This window comes from Blennius ocellaris, assembly GCF_963422515.1.
Source record: "Blennius ocellaris genome assembly, chromosome: 12".
Lineage (NCBI taxonomy): Eukaryota > Metazoa > Chordata > Actinopteri > Blenniiformes > Blenniidae > Blennius > Blennius ocellaris.
This window is the reverse complement of record NC_137661.1, coordinates 16804956-16825269: the sequence shown is the minus strand read 5'-3', so window position 1 is coordinate 16825269 and position 20314 is coordinate 16804956. Positions and strand designations below refer to the sequence as shown.

Sequence of the window (20314 nt, the reverse complement as noted above, 5' to 3'; positions counted from 1 at the left end):
TAGTTCATAGCTATAGTCTTGTCAGCTGTTGAGCAGTCATTTAGCAGTGAATTACACTGACTTAAAAGCATGCAAATCATAACATTTAAAAAATAAAATCATCACCCATTATCATAATCACAGCAACCCGATCAATCTGTCCTGAATGTCGCCTAAAATGTAAGTAAAGGTTGGCAACATCATCATTGTTAGTGATAAATGATATGATATGTCGATATTGGAGTAGGAATGTGTGGCAGGTCATTTGTTTTAACCACTGGCGTTGAGAAAGTGATATCTGTTGTAGAACTCTGTGACTGAATAGAATAGAATAGAAATACTTTATTAATGCCAGAGCTCAGGTTGCCATAGGCTGGTCATTAAGAAGGGATCGACTTCACTGAGACAGATTATATACTGGTGCTAGGGGGCGCTCTGGGAGAATCACAATCACGTTATTAAGTGTCATAAATTTACCACAATTTCACTTTTGGTGACACCCGTCGAGGAAAAGAGTTTTCAAGCTTTCATAGATTTGAACAACCTAAAACAAAGAGCCACATTGTGGGTATCAATGCGAAAGTCAGCAAAACAACAGTGAGTGTATTTCATCCTCATTGTTTTCCATGGAATTTGTAATATCTTGGGTCTTTTGTTTACTGATGTCTGATGACGTGAGAGTCTGACGCTATAAATAGATTGATTCCACAGCCAGATGGACCATAGATTTTTATAGCTCTCCCAAAAACATGGGGCCTGTTGTTGTGGGCATTTGTACTGAGTTGAATGTTTTCTGTGTGCTGTCTTCAGTTGAGCATTAAGTAATCATAAAATCAAGTCAAACAAATAAATTGTCCAATAGTGTTTTTCTTCTTATTTACTATCCCCCCAAAACACTTCACACATTAATGCTTAATGACTATAAAATCCTATTGAGGTTGAAGAACATCAACAGATTTCCGTCTGTCAGCCAGTTGTGCGTCTCTCAAAAAGGGATTTTTTTTTTAGAGTTATCATTTGCGTCGATCTTTTTCACTGACTGATAGAGAATAACAGCCGGCCTATTATGTAATCAAGCAACCTAACAGATGCTGGGACATTTAGGGACATTTTGGTTTGCAACCTTTTTTCACACTTCATGAAATAAAGGGTCATTCCTTTCACTTCTTCAAAAATCCTTTAGCAGTAACAGTTGTTGTTGTTGTTGTTGTTGTTTTTATTGTCATATTTACAAATGGGAAGCAGCGGAAGATGGTTATGTTGTCATGACAGCTGCAGCAGTTATAGGCACTGCTGACACGAGAATGGTTCCATAATAGATGGATCACTGGACAAATGACCAAAGAGAAAAAGAACACAGAAGCGGACTGTCAGCTGTTTTTTCAGTCAATGGATGAACACGACAAATCTGAGAATACGAGCACAATGCGTAACAGGAAATGACATCTGTGATCGGTTGCAAAGCTGGCTGGAGATTCAATGATTTGTCTCTATGGAAAGACATTTTGCTATGAGAATTTAAATCTTTTTATCTGCTCGGCCTCAGAATACAGCATGGAGAGCTGATATGATCTGATATAGAGCAAAAATATAATTTGCTGCACTGATGACCTGGAGTTTAGAGAAGTAAGCTTGTGATTGGAGGCTTGCAGGTTGGTCGTAGATTGAGGGTCCCTGAGCAAGACCCTTGACCCCTGCGCTACACTCTGGGCACTGCAAAGTATCCGCCCACTGCTCCATGAGGCTCGGTGACATGCGAAGGATACATTTCACTCTTTGTTGTATATGTAACCGAGCATTCCTTTGAAAACTCTCTTAAAATTCCTGAAGTCCTCCTAAAATTAAGATCTTCTGATGTTCGGCCTCAGTTCTAATCTAAAAATCTACATATCTATCGAAAAAGAAGAAAACAAAAAAAATGATATTGCTTTCTATATGCATGCACTAATGATTAATATCGTCATTACACTGACATTGATTATGTTTTCCATATTGGCTTTGTGTCACATGCTTCCAAACAGAAATATGAAGATAAGCCCAATCAGTCCTCACACCGTGACTCGTGAAGTCACTCACTTCATTTATCGGTTTTCTATAGCACCTGCTCGTGTTATTGTATATATTAAGCAGCGAGTGAATATTTTGTCTTGACAATTGATGTGTATTTGTTATGCCCGATATTAGACAGGGAGTCATGATGTTGTGGCTGATTATGTACATCACTTTGACTTTTTGAATAGATGAAATAAAAAATCAAATCAAATCTGTTCTGCTGAAAAATCCTGAAGACTTGAGGCCGTACTGCGATTTCATTACCTAAATCCTTTATTCCATAAACTGAATTTTAGGCTCAACAGCTTGTTCTTTAATAGCATCACTTTCAATAAACAACTCTCTTAGATGGGAAGGGACATATCCTTGTTTCTTTTGACTATGTTCAGCTACTAGAATAACACCCAGAAGCAGGTACTCTTGCATTTGGGGAAAATAAAACATGAGAATAAATTGATTCTGGCACAGCAAATAGGAGCAAACACAGCAGATTATTTTGTGTGTTGGTGCCTCACTGGATAGGAAGTTTGAGTTAATTAAAAAAGTTTATGTTCCACAGACCTTTGCTTCTTCCCTCTCAGTGTTTGTTCCCCACAGCTGTGTTCTGAGATACATTGACGGCCTTGGGGACACCGCTAATCAAAAAACACTGGTATAGCAACTAATCCTCTGAATTCAGAATGTCGTGGTGCTTTATTGGGATCTGCTCATATGTGATAAAGATAATTTGGTGATCACAATTATGCTGCCAGTTACTTACCCATATGGCGCTACCACATGCAAGTCGTATAGAAAATAAGATAAGTTGTCAAGAAACTGTGAATTTTACAAACTGGATCAAAATAGTAACCGCTGTTCAACCTGAAAAGTGTCTTAAAAGTTTTTTTTACACAACATGTTAACCAATTCAAAGTCCATTGAGTCATTCAATAGTGGATTGTTAGCATCTGTTCCTATGCTGGATGCATCAATACACACACACACAGTGTAATTTTTTGTTCTTTAATAAAATGGTCATAGTTATTCCAGAAGACATATTTTAGTATTTCATTATCTGAAATTGTAGGATATACCAAAAGCCAATATACTTGCATGGCGACTTCTCTATAACATGAAGCGCTGAATTGTCAGTTGTGTTATTGTTGTTTTATATTTGCAATAACAAGCCAGGAAGGCTTAGGGTTAGGATGACTATTGTGAATGTTTTAACACACTTAGGCACTCAATGTTTTCAATTATTAATGTTAAGCACAGGAATAAATGTGCTTTTCTTTGGCACTATACTGGGAGAGGATGGCACCAGTCTCCACATTAAAGTCATCCACCTCAATGATGAACTGCCAACCGGAGTTCAGCACCACCAGAATAGGAGTGACAGAAGTTGTTTGAGTCGGTAGAAGACAGTGTCAGCCTGAGGGGTCCATCCAAAGTGGACTTGTGTGGGAGTGAGAGCATGAACAGGAACAGCTACAGATAAACTTCCGTGAAAAAATGAGCAAACTCCAAAAAAACATTGCAGTTCTAACCAGGACGAGGGTGTGGGCCAATCTCTTAATGCACTAACCGTCTCAGAGTCCATCTCCACCTGAACTTTGACAACCACGTAGCCCAGGAAGGTGACCGAGAGATGTGAAACTCACATTACTTGTCCTTTTACATAAAGCTTAAGGCTCCGGAGTCTGCTCACCTGACATGGAGGGAGTTGGTGGCAAAGTCAGGAGAAAAGATAAGAAGCCCAGGTGTCCAGGCAAACAAACACAAAAACCTTGTGCATGTCTCAGAGGACGTCGTTCAAGGACTGGAAAACTCCTCGTGCATTGGTTAGCCAAAAGGCATCACCCAGTGTTGAAGGCGGTTTTCCACTCGTCCCCCTCACTTGTCCTGACCAAATGGTAAACATCATGTAGGTCTAACATAGTGAAAACCTTGGCCCTTTGTCACAATTCGAAAACGGAGAAAATGAGTAGGTGTCTAATCAGGGAATAACTCAACAGCACAGTCATAAGTGCAATGAAGAGGAAGAGATGTAACATGAGCTTCCAAATCATTGAGCTTTACAAAACAAATTTTTCAAATCCCAGTATACCCGGGCCACTTGGGGAACGTCAGGAAGATCCAGATCCTCTCGGAGGAATCCAGCTGATTACGTACTTGGAAGGAAACAATTTTTACTGCAGGGTGTGCTCCAGGACTTGATGCTGCTGGTGGACCAGTTAATGTGGGAGTTGTGAGTCTTTAAGCCATGGAAATCCCAAGAAAAGGAGTGAGAGAATGAAGTTGATGCATAGAAGCTACACATCTCTGCATGACACATCAGCAAGAGTTATGATGACAGGACTGGTGTGGCACGCTGCCTGCCAGAGGAGCTGACTATTGAGTATAGTGGAGCGACCTCTCCAGCTTGTTCAACACCAATTTAGAAGTAAAGCTGCAATTATGTAAATGACCCTGTGTCAGATTTCTCAGCAGGGCACCAATGGAGGTCTGCAGCTCACTGCAGGACATGTGTGTCTAACAGACCTTCAAGTTCAGGGGGCCACACCTTTTGATGAAAAGTCACAATTTTCACCGTGAGTCATATAGAGGAACAACAGAAGGGACACGGGGCCCCAGGCCCCAATATAAGATATCAGGCAAAGAGCAGAGCTCAGCGGGGGAGCCAGCTAGACCCTCACACCACCCCACACCTGGACGGCCTCAAGATTCAGGAAGATTACGTCTCTCTGTTTGGGTTATATTATTGTTTAATGACAATTTTCCAGTTGATATTTATTTGTTTGAAAGCAAATATTGAACATACTGGGTTTTCCTAGAGAAAGTTGTATCCTTTTCCTATTTATCTGCTGGTTTGTTCCTGTTCTGTCTACTGGGATGGTGAGAACCTTTTGCTACCCCCTTACCTGTGCTGGGGTAGCTCCTCCTGTGACCTCTCCACCTTAATATATGCAACCTTTGCCCAAATACTGCCACCATGTGTCCCGCCAGCAACATGTGTAAATGGCTCCTGCATGCTGTTTGCATTTATATAGTTTATCTCGCTGCTTCCACCAATATTAGGGCAGACATAATAAATGTAGCAAATAAGGACAAGGCCTACTTTTCAATTGAATCCTTATTAATAATCAGCCTATATGAGTAAAGTATCTTGGTTACTTTTTGAAGATCTGCAATCACAAAGTAATGTGCACAATCGCAGCAACTGATAATGTTAAACTCCTCTGAACCTCCAGTGAACTCTGAAACTATAGTGAGCTTGAAAACAAGTATTTTAGGACCATGAGGAGTGCGGGGTTGAACGAGGGCGTCCACGTAGAGGAGGAGAGCATGAGAAGAGAGTAGTGGAGCTTCGTTTTCTACAGTGGAGCGCTGATGCCAGTGATGCCGCCGCTGAAGTGTTGCATGCTGAAGAGTCCCGTCGCTCGGTGCCGGTAGGAAGAAAAGCTGCTGCGCGCCTGAAACCAGGTTGAGTGGAGATGAAGATGAGAGTGGTAATTAAGACCGAGAGCCGCTGGAAATGTGACAGTAATGTTTCTTTGTGTGGACCTGTAGTGCTTGTGCTGCTCTGAAGTGAGTTAACAATCTGATATATATATTAGATATGTATGTATATGTATACACACACACACACATATCCATCCATAAATAAATGTATATATATATATTTTTCTGTTTGTTTTGACATTTCATTTAGCAGCATTTAAATTTGTATTTATTTATCTGTTTATATTGCCCAACGATAAAGCTCTCACATACAGCTCGTACTCCCAACAATTGACTTTTTTATGTGCTGCTCTCACTTGATGTTGTTTTGTCTTTGTCTTTCCCCGGGCTGATGTGTCTCTCTCCAGTGCCAAGGGGTTGGTGGCATCATCGTCGTTACCATGGTTACCGGCTTTATGGTGGTGTACAACAGCAGCACTGGCGACAAGTCATTGTTCGCATTATCATCATCGTCCTCATCCTCAGTGTCCTCGCACCATTCGGATGCTCCTGTTCCAGCGACAAAAGGACCAGACATACCACAGACACTCCCAGCAACAAATCTGGATGGGTACACGGGTGTTGTGGATCTTAAGGTAAACATACGCCATGTGCAGAATGCAGTCGCCTCAATTTCTGCTGATTTAAGAAATAAAGGGTTTAGCGTTCACATGGGTACAAGGGGAGACTATTCACTAAACAGCATGTTCAGCTTGGCTGTGTTTGTGATGAGAGATCAGGTTAATCTTCACAAAGAGTGGATCTCGGTGCATTTGTCCAGAAATAACACATTCATGCTGGCCTTTGAAAAGCAGTGGGTGGTGACTTGATGTAATTTTATAGGAGACAGAGGGTAGCCAAAGAACATTGACATGACAGCCCTGTTTGGGTGATACCAAATGGTGGAAGGGGATACTTTAAAAGATCATGAAAGACTTCAATCTTTTTCATACATGTCTGAATGGATACAACTTGCATGGGTGGCTGTCCTTTAATAGCGATCTCACCTCCCCAGTCAAAGGAAATGTGGATGATCTCATTTTCCTCACAGCACTTGGACACGTTTCATTGCTTGAATGTGTGTATCAGACACAGAGAAGCTGGACCATAAAGGGAACATTGGTTGCAGTGATTTTTTTTTTTTTTAAGTGTACCTACTCTGTGTTCTGCGAGGAGAAACGAAGAGACTAGTATGTATATGTAAAGCACAGGTATGACCTGAAAATGGCTACATAGTTTTAAAAAGAACTTTCTGCGAATCTGTGCTGCATATTATATCTTTTCCTGTCTTCATATTTGAGCATATATCTAGCTTTAGATATTTTCGAAACCACACCAATGTTTTTAAAGTTACTTGCTTTAAGATATTTACTGAAATGTTGTGGCAATTATAAAAAGCATAAGAACAACAACAAATAGAAATTAATAAAGCTTTATTTATTATAGCGTGTTATTGTGTCATAAAAATCTGTGGAGCATTTACATAAAAATTGTGCTCCGGGAGGGCGAGTTGAAACACATTCTATAGTTTTCAGTTTCTTAATTTATAATTAATATGCTTACTGTGAAATATTCATGAGCAAAGCACTTAAAACAGCATGCATGTCTACTTGAGTGGCTTCTTAAGATGTAGTCCACTGTTATTCTTTGGTTGTGAACGTTCCACCAGTGCCTTGGCTATACAGTAATGCAGATGTCTGTCACTGATTCAGATAGATAGATAGATAGATAGATAGATAGATAGATAGATAGATAGATAGATAGATAGATAGATAGATAGATAGATAGATAGATAGATAGATAGATAGATAGATAGATAGATAGATAGATAGATAGATAGATAGATAGATAGATAGATAGATGGATAGATAGATAGAATATAAAGCAGAGAAGAAAGTATGATGTGTTTCTTGAGTGGAAAGGAAGACAAGTGTTGGGTCACCTTTCAGTAATTTATAATCAATGAGATGAGAGTTAGTTTAGAAAGAGCTTTGAAATGATACTCTCAGGGATTCTTCCATAGTTCTGTAATTGTGATCAGGTCATTTAAAGCTCATTAAAAAAAAATTATCTACAGAATTATATAGGCCCAATAAAGCGCAATGTGAGGTAGCGTTTGCAGTCTTTTTTTTTTTAAATGTTGCTGGCTCTTTATTACCCACCGTCCCCTGATCCATGATGCATTCACACTGCAGCATTTTTATACTTCTCCGTGTCAATCTGCCCCCCTCTCCCATGAGAGGCTTCAGCACTGCTGCTGCTGCTGCTGCTTAACCCTCGTCAGAGCCTGGGATTGACTAACTAGGGCAGACCTGCAGTAGGATCTTTGGAGTGGGTGGATTCGTCTGTGCAGTTCCCCTGCAGGGTCATGTGAGGTCTGCTGCTGCTGTAGGGAAGCTCGGCTTTGACACAAGTGCACACACACACACACACACACACACACACACACACACACACACACACTCATAGAGACATCTCAATGCAAATGCCCAGGCATGCTGTTTAAATTGTATGCAGTCATCAGAGTCAGAGATGCTTGATAATGTGAGGAGAGCTCGTATTTATTGTGCCTGCTGGACCTTTTTTTATGGTCTATATTAACTTACATGCACATCGTGTTTGCGCACACAGTGGTTTCACTGAGGTGGGTGGTGGTCTGTGACGTGTCTGCTCGTTTATTTTTCAACCAGTCGGTGGAAAAACACCCAGCACACATTCAATCACCAAGAACTTGCTGCTCGTGTGGCTGAGGTTAAATGGTATAAGATTGGCATTTTTCCTCTTTTGATTTGATCGCTGTTACAGCCGCACTGAAATCCACGAATCCATAATATTGAAAAGTCAGACCTTGAAGTTAGGGTTAAAGATTTATGTGCTGTACTTTGGGGAGTTGGTGTCTCGGCGTGTGATGTTTTCCTGTCTGCCGGTTCTCTGCAGTGCTTGCAGCTTCTTGTGGGATATTTTGCATCTCGTATGTATTTCATTCTTTTGATAAGTTTTAATAATTATAGATCGACAGTTTCTGACAAATGCAGACACACACACACACACACACACACACACACACACACACACACACACACACACACACACACACACGGACACACACGTGTCTCCTTCGCTGATGTTTGGCCGACTCAATTTAAAGAGCTGTTGACCTTTGAAGAACTGTCAGAAGAATCGATCTACACTGGCCTTTATAGGCTGTAATCACAAAGCCTGTGTGAAAGCATGAACGTGGACTGTGTGCCTCTGCAACTTTATGATGTACCTACTTATTATGGGTGATACCTTACAGTGTTTTGACAGCCTTTAATGCAGCCAGCCTTGAAGAAAAAGGTGTCATTATAAAGTACAAAAAAAAAAAAAAAAAAAAGATTCTACCTACGCTGACTCCTCTTCTCCATTCATCTTAAGAGTGTTATATACTACACAGATACAGCTCATCCTCACAGATGACATGAGCAAATAAATAATGAATGGCTTTTTCTGAGATTACTTAATGGATGAATCCGATGGATGTGGGAAATCTTAATCCTACTTTAAGTCAGGAAGCACTTATGGCAAAACACGCAGTGTTATCTGCTGTCGTGCTCAAAGTGCTCATCAGCTATTTTGTAGTCTTTTTTTAAACTACTAATGCACATTAAAAACCATTTTTCTTCTTTATTGATCCACATTATCCTGTCTGTATGAGGTGAAGGGCAAAAAGGCAAATGGAAGCCATCAGCACCACATCGCCAACATGTTGGTGTTATGAAGCTTTTCGCTCAGCCTCCAGACAGACTCTCTGACTGGATCAGGAGCAAACAGGCGCCTTGATTTTCTGTCTTGAAATTGAGAGCAGAGCCAGTTTAAATTTGTGAATAGTATATGTGTCATTGGCAGGAATTTAATGACGAGTCTCTTGGAACTGTCAAAGGGGTTTCATTTGAATTAATTAGTCTCTGATGAGAGAAAGCAAAACCAATCACTAAACACCTCACACCACAGAAGAGATGCCAATTGTCTAGGATGGGCCATTAGCCTGATTGTCAACATTTCACAAAGACACTCAAATAACCATCAACATCTAAATCATTTTGTATCACTGAAATAGTCCTCACAAAATCTGAATTATTTAACTTTTTTTTTTTTTTTTTTTTTTTTTAATGTCAAGTACATAGTTTCTGACTTGACTCTTGTGATTTTTGTATTTGATAAAGACTAGCGAATCAAACATGTTAGAGCTATTTATAAACTGGGGGAATTCGTGGAGAAAGCTTGAACAAATATGTTTTAGTGTCCATGGGTGGAATCATTCCCTTGGTAACAGACTAACTTCTCATGAAATTATGGACATGACCTTATGTAAAAGTCATCCTCAATTATTTAATTATGTGTCATGTTTTCCATATTTAACCGCATTGTGCTTTATGTGATGTTGATTTTGTTTTTTTTTTAGTATTTCTTCTAAAAAATGAAACTATAAATTGTGAACATAATGACAGGTTTTTTGTGACGCAATGAATCTAATTCAATGTCATTTTAGAGGTGTCATCCATACACTTCTATACTGCTTCGATCCTTTTCAGGGTAGTGGGTAGAGGGATCATAACAACTCTATTTAAGTATCGTACAGTGGGCTTTCTGTTATAAGATACTCATTCTTTTTATATGAATCGTTTAAAATATAGTCACTGAGGAAAATATGAGCCCTATTATTTTGTCTTTCATGGCTCCCTTGTGACCTCCAAATAGCACAACCATGTGAAAACTTTCTCTTTTAAGTATGTGCTGTTTTTCTTTTTTTTTTCTAACTGGGTGGGTTTTTAAGCACGAGGTTGGGCGCACAATAGATGCTTTTGTGCAGCTTTAGAGGCTGACTGATGGGGCTTTGCTCTGAAAGCAATTATGATCTTACATCTCAGTGGAAAGTGTATAATCGGGATCATACTGATGAGTCTGGAGTCAACGAGTGGGCGGAAATTGACAAGGACAGGAATCAGAACCACATTTACAAATGTTTTCCTCTTCTGCCTTTGGCTTAGCTGCTCTTTGCATCCCATTCGACTTCCTTATCGGACTTCACGCAATAGCCTCGCATCCAGGGTGTATTGCTTACAAGTCTATGCATTATTGATTGTAGTAGACAATCCACTGTCTGTGAGATGAAGAGTTAGCTGAGGATTGTGTGTGAATCAGCAAGTGTTGGTGGCCGATTGTTAGGGAAATCCATTATGTTTGTTCATTCGGTAGCTTAGGGTTGTAACTGCGGCTGTCAAGCTTGTGAAATCCTTCATCTGATTTTGAAAGGCCCTCTCACTGTGATACAGGCTCTATAAGTACCTATTTCCCAGCAACACCAAGCTGTCAGATGCTCAGGGTGCTTGAGCTGGGGCTTCACTATAACTGTCAGGGACACTTTTATCATCTCACTGGCACTTAAACCTATGATACAAGCCCTGCAACCTTCAATTGCCTTTACCAGTTTAACACATTCCAGGACTTTGGAAATGACTGAAAGTTGCTTGAGAGTAAATGGTTGGGTAGTGCTGAGGGGACGACACACTCAAGGGCATATCTGTGCTTGGAAGTGTCATTAGTTCCAACCTACCTGTTATTGAGGAGTGGGAGTCTTCTCAAAGCTATTGCACAGCCGAACAGGACTTATTATAAGGGGACTCATTGTTTCTCAATTTGCAGAAGCATGTGGAGCTATATGTTTCTATTTCTCAGCAACCTACAGGCCATGGATTGAGACACAGTTCAAGACGGGTACAAATTCCTTCTACAGGAACATGACTGCAGTACATAGCTGAAGCAATGTTCGACCACACACAGTGACTTAAGGACGTCCCCAGTTACCACATTCACATTCACCTCAACAGAGACAAATGCGCCAGTGCACATGAGGCAATCATTCAATGTGGGGTCACAGACATCGTGGGAGTATATAATAAATATAACTGTGGGAGCCACAATAGCCTGTGGTGCTCTTAAGATTACCTGGATGTACACACACACACACACGCACACACACAGACACTCACGCAAGCAAGCACGCACGCACGCACGCACACACGCGCACGCACGCACACACACACATCCACCTCAGAACCTGATGGGGTGTGAAGCTCAGAGCACAGTTCAGAATACAAATGTAGCTCCCTCTTAAGGTTGGGAATAATTCATGTGAAGGGTCTCTGGGTTTATGCTGTCAAATCATTCAGTCCATTCGACTTTTTCCGCTTTGAACATCTGGCAGGACACAACATCGAAGACACGCGTGGCCCTTACAATTCAAATCAATACGATGACTAATAAAATTATTTTCATCACACATCTATTTCCTCGAAGTGCACTGCCTTTTGTAATTCAGACATTTCCTGGTCAATTCATATAATTCTTTTTTTTTTTTTTTATCATGTTATCAAAATAACCTATTCCTTAGCTGTTTTGGAATAAAAGTAGAAGCAACATGATAGTATTGTGGAAAATAACCACTGCTCAGTTGTCAACTGTTATGAGGAGCAGTGAAATTATATAATTGGACACGTTTTAGTCAGGACCTATTTGGTTGCCTACCACATAATTATATTGTAATTAGGTCAGTATATGAACATTCATTTGTCTGTGTTTTTGACAAAAACAATTAACCTGTTTGTATATAGCAAATAAGAAATTTAAATGAATAAAATCAAAACCACACTTTCAGCTGCAATACCAGAGATGTTTCATGTCCAACATGGAGCGTTTTCTGCCGACTTGGCAGACTAAATTAAGATGAAGCTGTAAAAAAGGCACAGGAAAAAGAAAGACCTTGATGGCTTCATGTTGCAGTTACAGTTGTTTGCTTCACCACTATGTGCCAGACCACACTGTTAATAACTACCGAAATGATTGGCTTTAAATGGTTTTAAAGACAGTCACAATTATCTTGTGTTTGATAATAATGTGACACTTTTTCCTTCATGTAACTGTGTTACTTTGAGATGGTTTGTCAGTCTCTAACTGCTGTCTGGAGGCAAGAGGTTTCATCTGATCCCCATAGCTGAAGCATACTAGAGTCTCAGACAAATTGGAATAATTTATTTCATCCTTCTTTTTTCTTTTTCACAGCCGCTGAAAATGCACTGTGGAACATGTGCCCTTGTGACCAGTTCGGGCCAGCTGATTGGGAGCAAGAGGGGTGAAGAAATCGACCACTCTGAGTGTATTCTCCGAATGAACGACGCTCCGAGTGTGAAGTATCAGCTCGATGTCGGGCGGCGAACCAGCGTGCGGGTCGTAGCTCACTCCAGTCTGCAGAGAGTGCTGCGTAGCCGTCAGGAGCTAATCAACGCCAGCCAGGAAACAGTGTTCATCTTCTGGGGACCAAGCATCGCCATGAGACGAGATGGAAAAGGCCATGTTTACAACAACCTCAGGCTGTTGAAGCAGCTCCTTCCCAAATTCAAAGTCTACACAATTACAAGACTCAAGATGCTGAAGTTGGATGAATTATTCAAAAATGAAACGGGGATTGATAGGTAAACATTCACTAAACCGGGATTATCTTTGAAAGCTATCAATGAAACATCAACAGAAATTAAAAACAAGAAAGTCACTAACATGCTCGATGAGCTCGTTAGTCAACTGGTTTAATCACTTTCTGGTGAAATTTGCTGCAAGGCACAAATTCATTACTCAGATTGGACAACTTTGTGAAAAGCCTTGGGTGTTTAAATTCCTGTTCCGAACAGTCATGGTTGTATTAGCTTTTCCCTTTTTCTGGAAGGACTGTATGAGACTTGATACATTCCCCAAGTTTGCTGTTGCAAATCGCGAAAAACCTCCTGTATACAATAGAAGTACCTTGATAAATCATCATATGTGAGCTTTTGCATTTTGGAGATGTAATGATTGGAAGTGGGTGGAGGTCATGGTCACAGAGAAAAATGTATCTTTCTCAACATAACATTGGCTTACATTGTTTTAAATGAGGATATTAAAAAGTGGTGGAGGATATGCTCTCCTCACAAAAAAACCCTACTTTTTTTTAACTGTTCTGCTTTAAGCCCCCATCCCAATTCTTATGTAGGATATTATTTTATTGACTGTAGGATCTATCCGTTTATCCATTTCTGGAAATGCCTATGGTCCATTGTGCTGACTACTGACTATGGGTGAAGGCAGGAGACACCCTGGACAGATCATCAGTACATTACAGAACATACACACAGAGAGACCGACAATCACACACACACTTATATTCACACACACAGACACTTAAAAGTCACTAATCAGCAGGAAAAACTAACAAGAAATATTGTATTTTAAATGAAACAATATAGTTTCATTTAAGCAACAACAGCTTCAAGGCACTTAACACTGTCATCCAGAGCAAACAAGTGTTCAATTAAAGCAAGTGTATTTTATTATGACTCAGTTGCCTTTAATCAAGGTCATATTATTTTTCTATTGATTTTTAAACATATGCCAGTTAAAATTATTCGGAAAGATAGTATTTGATCCTTTGAACTAGTGGTACAGGTTAACTATACTCTGTGGTAGACTGAAGTAGACGAGCCAAACCGATAAGATATTTCTTTGATTCTCGTGACACACATTAATATGTTATTTGCATGTGGACAATGTATCCACCACTTGATAAAAGGATGTTGTTGAATAAGTGTTCAATAATTTTAGCTGTCGTGTAACCATAGCGAGAGACAGAAATTGTTCTACTTTTCTGGGCTGTTAAATCTATCTAAAAAAAATATGAGGTTTCATGTTGCATTCTAACTTCTTTCTGCAGTTCTTGCATTTATTGTCTCAGTGTTCTTGTAACTGGATCTGACCGATACGGTAACATCTAAAAATGAATATTTACACCTTTAACATGATCTTTCAGCAATGCTCATGGAGCATCTCTCAGTGTATTTGTGCTCCGTGAGTCAGGATTTGCTACAAATGGTGATGCACTCTTGTATTCCAGGAAAGGTTCCAACTCCTGGTTGAGTACCGGCTGGTTCACCATGGCAGTAGCCCTGGAGCTGTGTGACAGGACCAACGTGTATGGCATGGTGCCCCCGGATTTCTGCAGGTACTTTCACATTCTGTTTCTTCCTTATATTAAAAGTCACATTTGCATATTTAACACTGATAGTTTATTTGGTTCAATTTAGCACATTCAATTGAGATGGAGTGGACAAAATAGGGCACGCAACAACATCACTTGTCCTCTGTTGTATTTCTACATTGTAATTTAATATTTCCTGATGCATACAATGGCATCTTCAACTTGTGGTAACAATAAAGCATTGCGTACATGCCATTCGGGTAGGTTGAAGATATGTGGCAATGTAAAAGCCAGGATCAGTAGATGTTTTGTTTTAATATTGTTCTCACATTAAGATTGAAGAACACAAAGGACATTTTGAAATATTGATGGCAGATTGAAGTGACTCTTATTTGTCACACCAGGCTTTATCTGTGAGCTTGGTGGAACTGCGACTATTAGAGGAATGAAAAGGCGCATAATGAACACAACTTTGAACACAGATTCTTCTGATCTTTCAGCTTTTTTCTTTGTTCCCCCGTCTCTTTATGTCCTACCGCACCTCACTCCCCCCCCCCGTACCCCTGCATCATCATCCCTGCTCCCTCTCTGCTTCCCTTCTGACATCTACACTCTGACTTTCATGCCCTTTCATGCTCCTCCTATGTAGATCTTCCTCCCACCGCACTGTGCCATATCATTACTACGAGCCCTCGGGACCTGACGAGTGCTCCATGTACCTCTCCCACGAGAGAAACCGACGAGGAAGCCACCACCGCTTCATCACGGAGAAGAGGGTGTTTGCAAATTGGGCCAGAACTCACAACGTTCACTTTTACCAGCCCGATTGGAAGCCCACTGCCATCGGCATCAACAGATCATATACCCTTGGTGCATCCTGAAAGTCAATCGATGGTGAAATCCTAGAAGTGTAGAATATATGTGTGGACAGTGTCAGGTGTGCCAGTTCCCTCTCTGGCCAGTGTGAACACGCGAAACAGCATTCGGTGGCGACGGGCAGCTTGGGGCTGTGAGCCGACCATCTAAGCTGCTTGGCAGAATGGGACCATGGTGTAAGAGCAGCACAAAGCCTCAACAATGTTTTGGAAGTGCGACTCTAATGGGATGAATTTTACACTGGAATCAAAGCCGTGGAGGTTTAAGCATTCTTTACAAAGCGTAGAACAACTTGTGCTGGCACAGATGGAACAAAAAGAGAACACTTGTTTCAATAATTACCGTCTTTCTGCTTAGTTTCTGGTTTACTCCTCGAAGCAATCGTCTTTTTAGTATTGAGACTTTAAGGATTATTACATTAGACTGTCTCCATGCTTACATTGTACAACATACATGATAGATTTTGCCCAAAGTAATTATAGTCATACTTGAAAGGCAACATTAATGTGTGAATGGCTTATTCATAATGCATATGGGAACTGTTTAATCACCTCTAAAATACATGATGCTGCAGAGAAAAATTACCCTCATTCTACAGTATGTTCACTGCTAAATATCTTTAGCATTAAAAAAAACAAACCGAGGAGACCTGTAGGTGGAGGTGTGACCGTCACAGAGCCCTGTGTGTCACCGTGACATAATGGAGGTTATCTGAGGTTATTTGACGAGGCAGAATCAACCTTCATGCAACTGTTGTTAATTCACCAAGATGTTTAAAGCAACCTACATTGTTTCTCCCAAAACAGGTGTACTTTGGAAGAATTTATGTCTTTTTAATGGACAGAACATTGTCCCAATCATATAGTTGAGTCCTATTTTGTTTGCCTTTATTAACTCCAAAATAATTACTATGATTATGTTCTTAAAGCCATTTTGCAGCTTTTTTTTTTCAGACCTTCTTCAAACTTTTGCACAGTACTGTTTTTGCGATTATTGTTTGGCGCCTAAAAGACAAATAGATAGTTAAGATAAATGGCTAACATGTTGTCATACGAAAGCAGCCATAAGGATGGGGTCATTTAAGATTGTCAATGCCAATAATTTGTAAATTCCTAGAGATTAGCCTAGATGAAAGACATTTATGATTAATGCGCATTTAAAAAAAACATGAAAGACCAAACTAAATAGCCATGTAGTGATTCAGAATAGGGTCTGGGGCAAACATTTTATTGTTATTTTTTTTTTTGCAAATGTGTGAAAAATGGCTTATAATCAAGTGCTATATTGGAAAAAAGACCACATCTGAAAATTATGTGACAGACATAAGATTGTGTACGTGTCATAATTGTTCTTTGTTTGACATCTGTGAGCTGCATTAATGATTACTAAATATAATGACTTTCATGGAAATCATCTAAATGACAATCCAGAATAAACTGCCCTGTGATTAAGGTCTTACTTGTTTTGTTTTACTTTGGTGCAGTTGTTTTGTTGTTTTCTTTTTGTTTTTACCAGATTGAACCTCGGCAAGGCAAGGTAAGTATATTTGTATGGCACTGTTCATAAACAAGGGAATTCAAGGTGCCTCACATAGGCAAAGTAACACACAACATTACATTCAAATCATAGAAATATAAAAAGCTATTAAGAAAATAAAAGCACATATGAAGCCAAAACACAATCAAAAACAGTATAATAAATAGTAAAGAATCAGAATGAAGCTCATAAGAATGCATTTAGAATCGTGAGAAATTAAAGTGACTAAAATTAGCATTGTATTAAAATCATTTAAATTTGTCCGACAATTGAGAAGCGTAGAAACTGCTTCTGCTTCATTTTAATTAATCTTGAATGTAATATGGTTTGAGACTATTCAGCACTTTGTAGACCAGCAGTAAAAGTTTAAAATATGTCCTTTGACTCACTGGAAGTCAGTGCAGTGTTTTGTCAGTGCTCTGACCCTAATAATCCCTTGCATTACAACCGTGTCTTTGCACTTTCAGTGCTGGACAAGTAGTGAACATTACAGAACATTGTAACCCGCATCGTAAAAGCAGGGAGCTTCACTGAGTTTGCACTGACATCTGGTGGTCTCACTTGTTGTCAGCATGTTCTCTTCTACTGCCAAGAGCTTTTAAATAACAGACAAGTCTGTCTTCAATAGCATCCCTGGTGTGAAAAATGAAAAAGTGAAACATTAAATGGCTGTGCAGCAGTTTATTCATATGTAATATTTACGAAAGATTTTCTGATTGCTGCAGTACTGATTGAAAAAACAAAAGACAGAATACCAAATTAAACATGGATGTTTCTCTATCTTCTCATCTCTTTATTTATTGTAGACTTATTTGTATGCATCCTGCTTGTTTTGCTTTGCTCAGGTTTGGTATCCATTCTTTTTTTTTCTGGTTATGCTTACCAGATTTAAATGTGGAAAATGTATGTTACATTTTTAATAAATAATAGATTCAGATTTTGTTTTTTTATGTGGTTGTTGAGTTCAAATCTTTTGAAGATGTGGGTCAAGCAGCAACTACATGTGGGGCAAAATGAACAAGTTCTGCCCATACCCCATTATGTTTTGGGCAAATATTATTTGACACCAAGTTTGGACGAGACATGTGAATCATTAGAAAAGAGATAAAGAGAAGATTGCATGAGATACATTTCTAAAGTCAGAATGAAACCGAATACATGGTGATACGGGAGAATATCTAGAATTTGTACTGTAGGGACTGTAAGTGTTTTTTCACACTTGTTGCTGTGCCTGCTGGTAAGAACATGTCTTTGGCTCCTTGCATCCAATTTTTACTAAGCCTGACCTGCAGTATGTAATAGAGTTTGTAAGACATTGTTGGAAAGTCAATTCAAGCCATATCGTGCATTAGAAAAAACCCCATGTGGCACCGCTGGGTTCACCTACACAAACAGGGAGTCAGGGCTTTCCAAAACCATCATTTTTTAAATTAAATTAAAGTGAAAACAAACACAAGCCACACTCTCCGAGTCTACTGCCTCTCTCAGGCTCTTCTACGTGTCTCTGGGCGGCTCCTCCTTTATGGGCAGAGCTGAGGCAGCACACCTGATTCCCATCAAGGGTTTCATCACCTCCCTGCCACTACGTTCAAAAATATGTAGCTCTGTCTGTTCCTTGTGGTTGTGGTGCTGTTGTGTGTTTCTAATATATTGCGTTGCAAACATTTGGTCACAATTGGATTTGAAAAGTCTCACAATGCAAATATTTCTATGTGAAAAGTTGGTGTGCAAACAAAGTCTGCCTCGTACTGTTTATTAGGTGGAGTTTTGAGGAACCTGCTTGAGTTAATAAAAAATTAGCTACAGCAAGGATAATATATCTCTCAGGAATTAAATATCTAAATTTGTCAGTATTTTTCAACAATTGGCACACCTGAAAGATCAAAAAGCTAATGCATTACCCATTGTGTACTATTTTATATATTGCACATTCACAGTTGGATGTATACGTAAAGGGAAATGCTGCAGTACTGGAACTTTAAAATATACAGTAATATTGTGAATAAATCTTTGACAACAGAAAAGCACACTTTAACACAGATAGGTGCATTTTATGGTACGGAATCAAAAAAAGATGTTTGCATTTATCAGATGAATTGTGGACATCAGTCCATTACTGTCTTGCAAAGCTGAGAAATGCAAAAGAATAAGTCATTGTCGTAGTTTCACCTCAAACCTAGTAATTTTTTTTTTTCCATTGGAGTGAAAAAATAAAAGGCTTTACTCTTCTGTAGTAAAGAGCTGCTTTTTCTTCACGTCTCGTTCAGGTCCACAATAACCGCAGCACTGTCAGGATGTCTTTTCCCCTCGTTGGTACGTCAAAGAAAGTGACAATATGTTCCTTCAACTCTCTGGAGTCTGAGGCAGGAGACTGTTCCCCATGCTTCTCCCCACTTATTGCAACTTATAAGTTGAGCTGGATCAGCGTGTTTGTTTTTGTCACAGGGTCAATATGTTCTCTGTGAATGTGACTGAAGGCTCAGTGTTGAAGAACCTCACAGGAAAAGAGTTATTCTCCTCAGTGGTTTGCGATCACTTGGCAGTTTAACATGGAAGAACTGGGGAATAAAGTATTTTTGAGCAAAAACTTTATATTGTCTTTGTAGTGACTTCTAACCCCCCGAAAAATTAAACGTTACTGAGAGGCTGAATAGTTTCCCTCTATATTCAATATTGCATTCACATGAACAAAATAAAAATTGACTTTGTTTGTTCTGAATTAATGACATCATTTTCTCATTGTGTCTTTCTGAATTTATGTTTTTCTGAAAAAAACCCTCAGAATTATGAGATTCAATTCAATTCAGAAAAACAGTCAGTTTTTTTGTTCAAGTGAATGCAATACGCTTCCGTAATTCAAGATATGCAATAGTTATCGATTAAAAGAATACATTTAAAAATGAGTGGTTTAAGATATTTGAAATACCAAAGATTGCATGGTCTCAATCAGACTTATATATGAGAAAAAAAAACATACAATGCAACTACTTTACACTACCGGTAATAGTTATTTGCAATAATGGGAAAGTTGAATTGAATTAATGTCAGTATTTGTTATTTGTAATTGCCTACCTGTGGAAACAGCTCAACAAATATTACAAGTACTGGATCAAATCTTAATTTTCTGACTTCCTGAGGTTAAAGAATAAATAGTCCTTTTTGTTTGTGATCCTTTTGTTCTAAACTTTTTTTTCCAGCATATCCAAAACAGAAATCAGATGTACTTTCTATAAATCTTCTTCTCGCCCAATCACGAGCTGACTGATCGCTAATGACCGTCTGCCATCTCCATCCAAACCTTTGGTCTTTGTAAAGGTCAGGAGTGTGAATCACATTCGGTAACAAATT

At 39.3% G+C, this 20314-nt stretch overlaps 1 protein-coding gene across 1 annotated transcript; it reads left to right on the top strand.

The window, feature by feature from the left end:
- Window positions 1-5504: 5504 nt before the first annotated feature.
- st6galnac5b (ST6 (alpha-N-acetyl-neuraminyl-2,3-beta-galactosyl-1,3)-N-acetylgalactosaminide alpha-2,6-sialyltransferase 5b) lies at window positions 5505-15435 on the top strand (the record flags this gene model as incomplete). The annotated part of the gene is made up of 5 exons (XM_080506270.1): window positions 5505-5519; window positions 5880-6107; window positions 12613-13022; window positions 14471-14578; window positions 15204-15435. The coding sequence occupies 5 exons, from the start codon at window positions 5505-5507 to the stop codon at window positions 15433-15435; spliced, it is 993 nt and encodes a 330-aa protein (XP_080362396.1).
- Between the last annotated feature and the right edge of the window lie 4879 nt (window positions 15436-20314).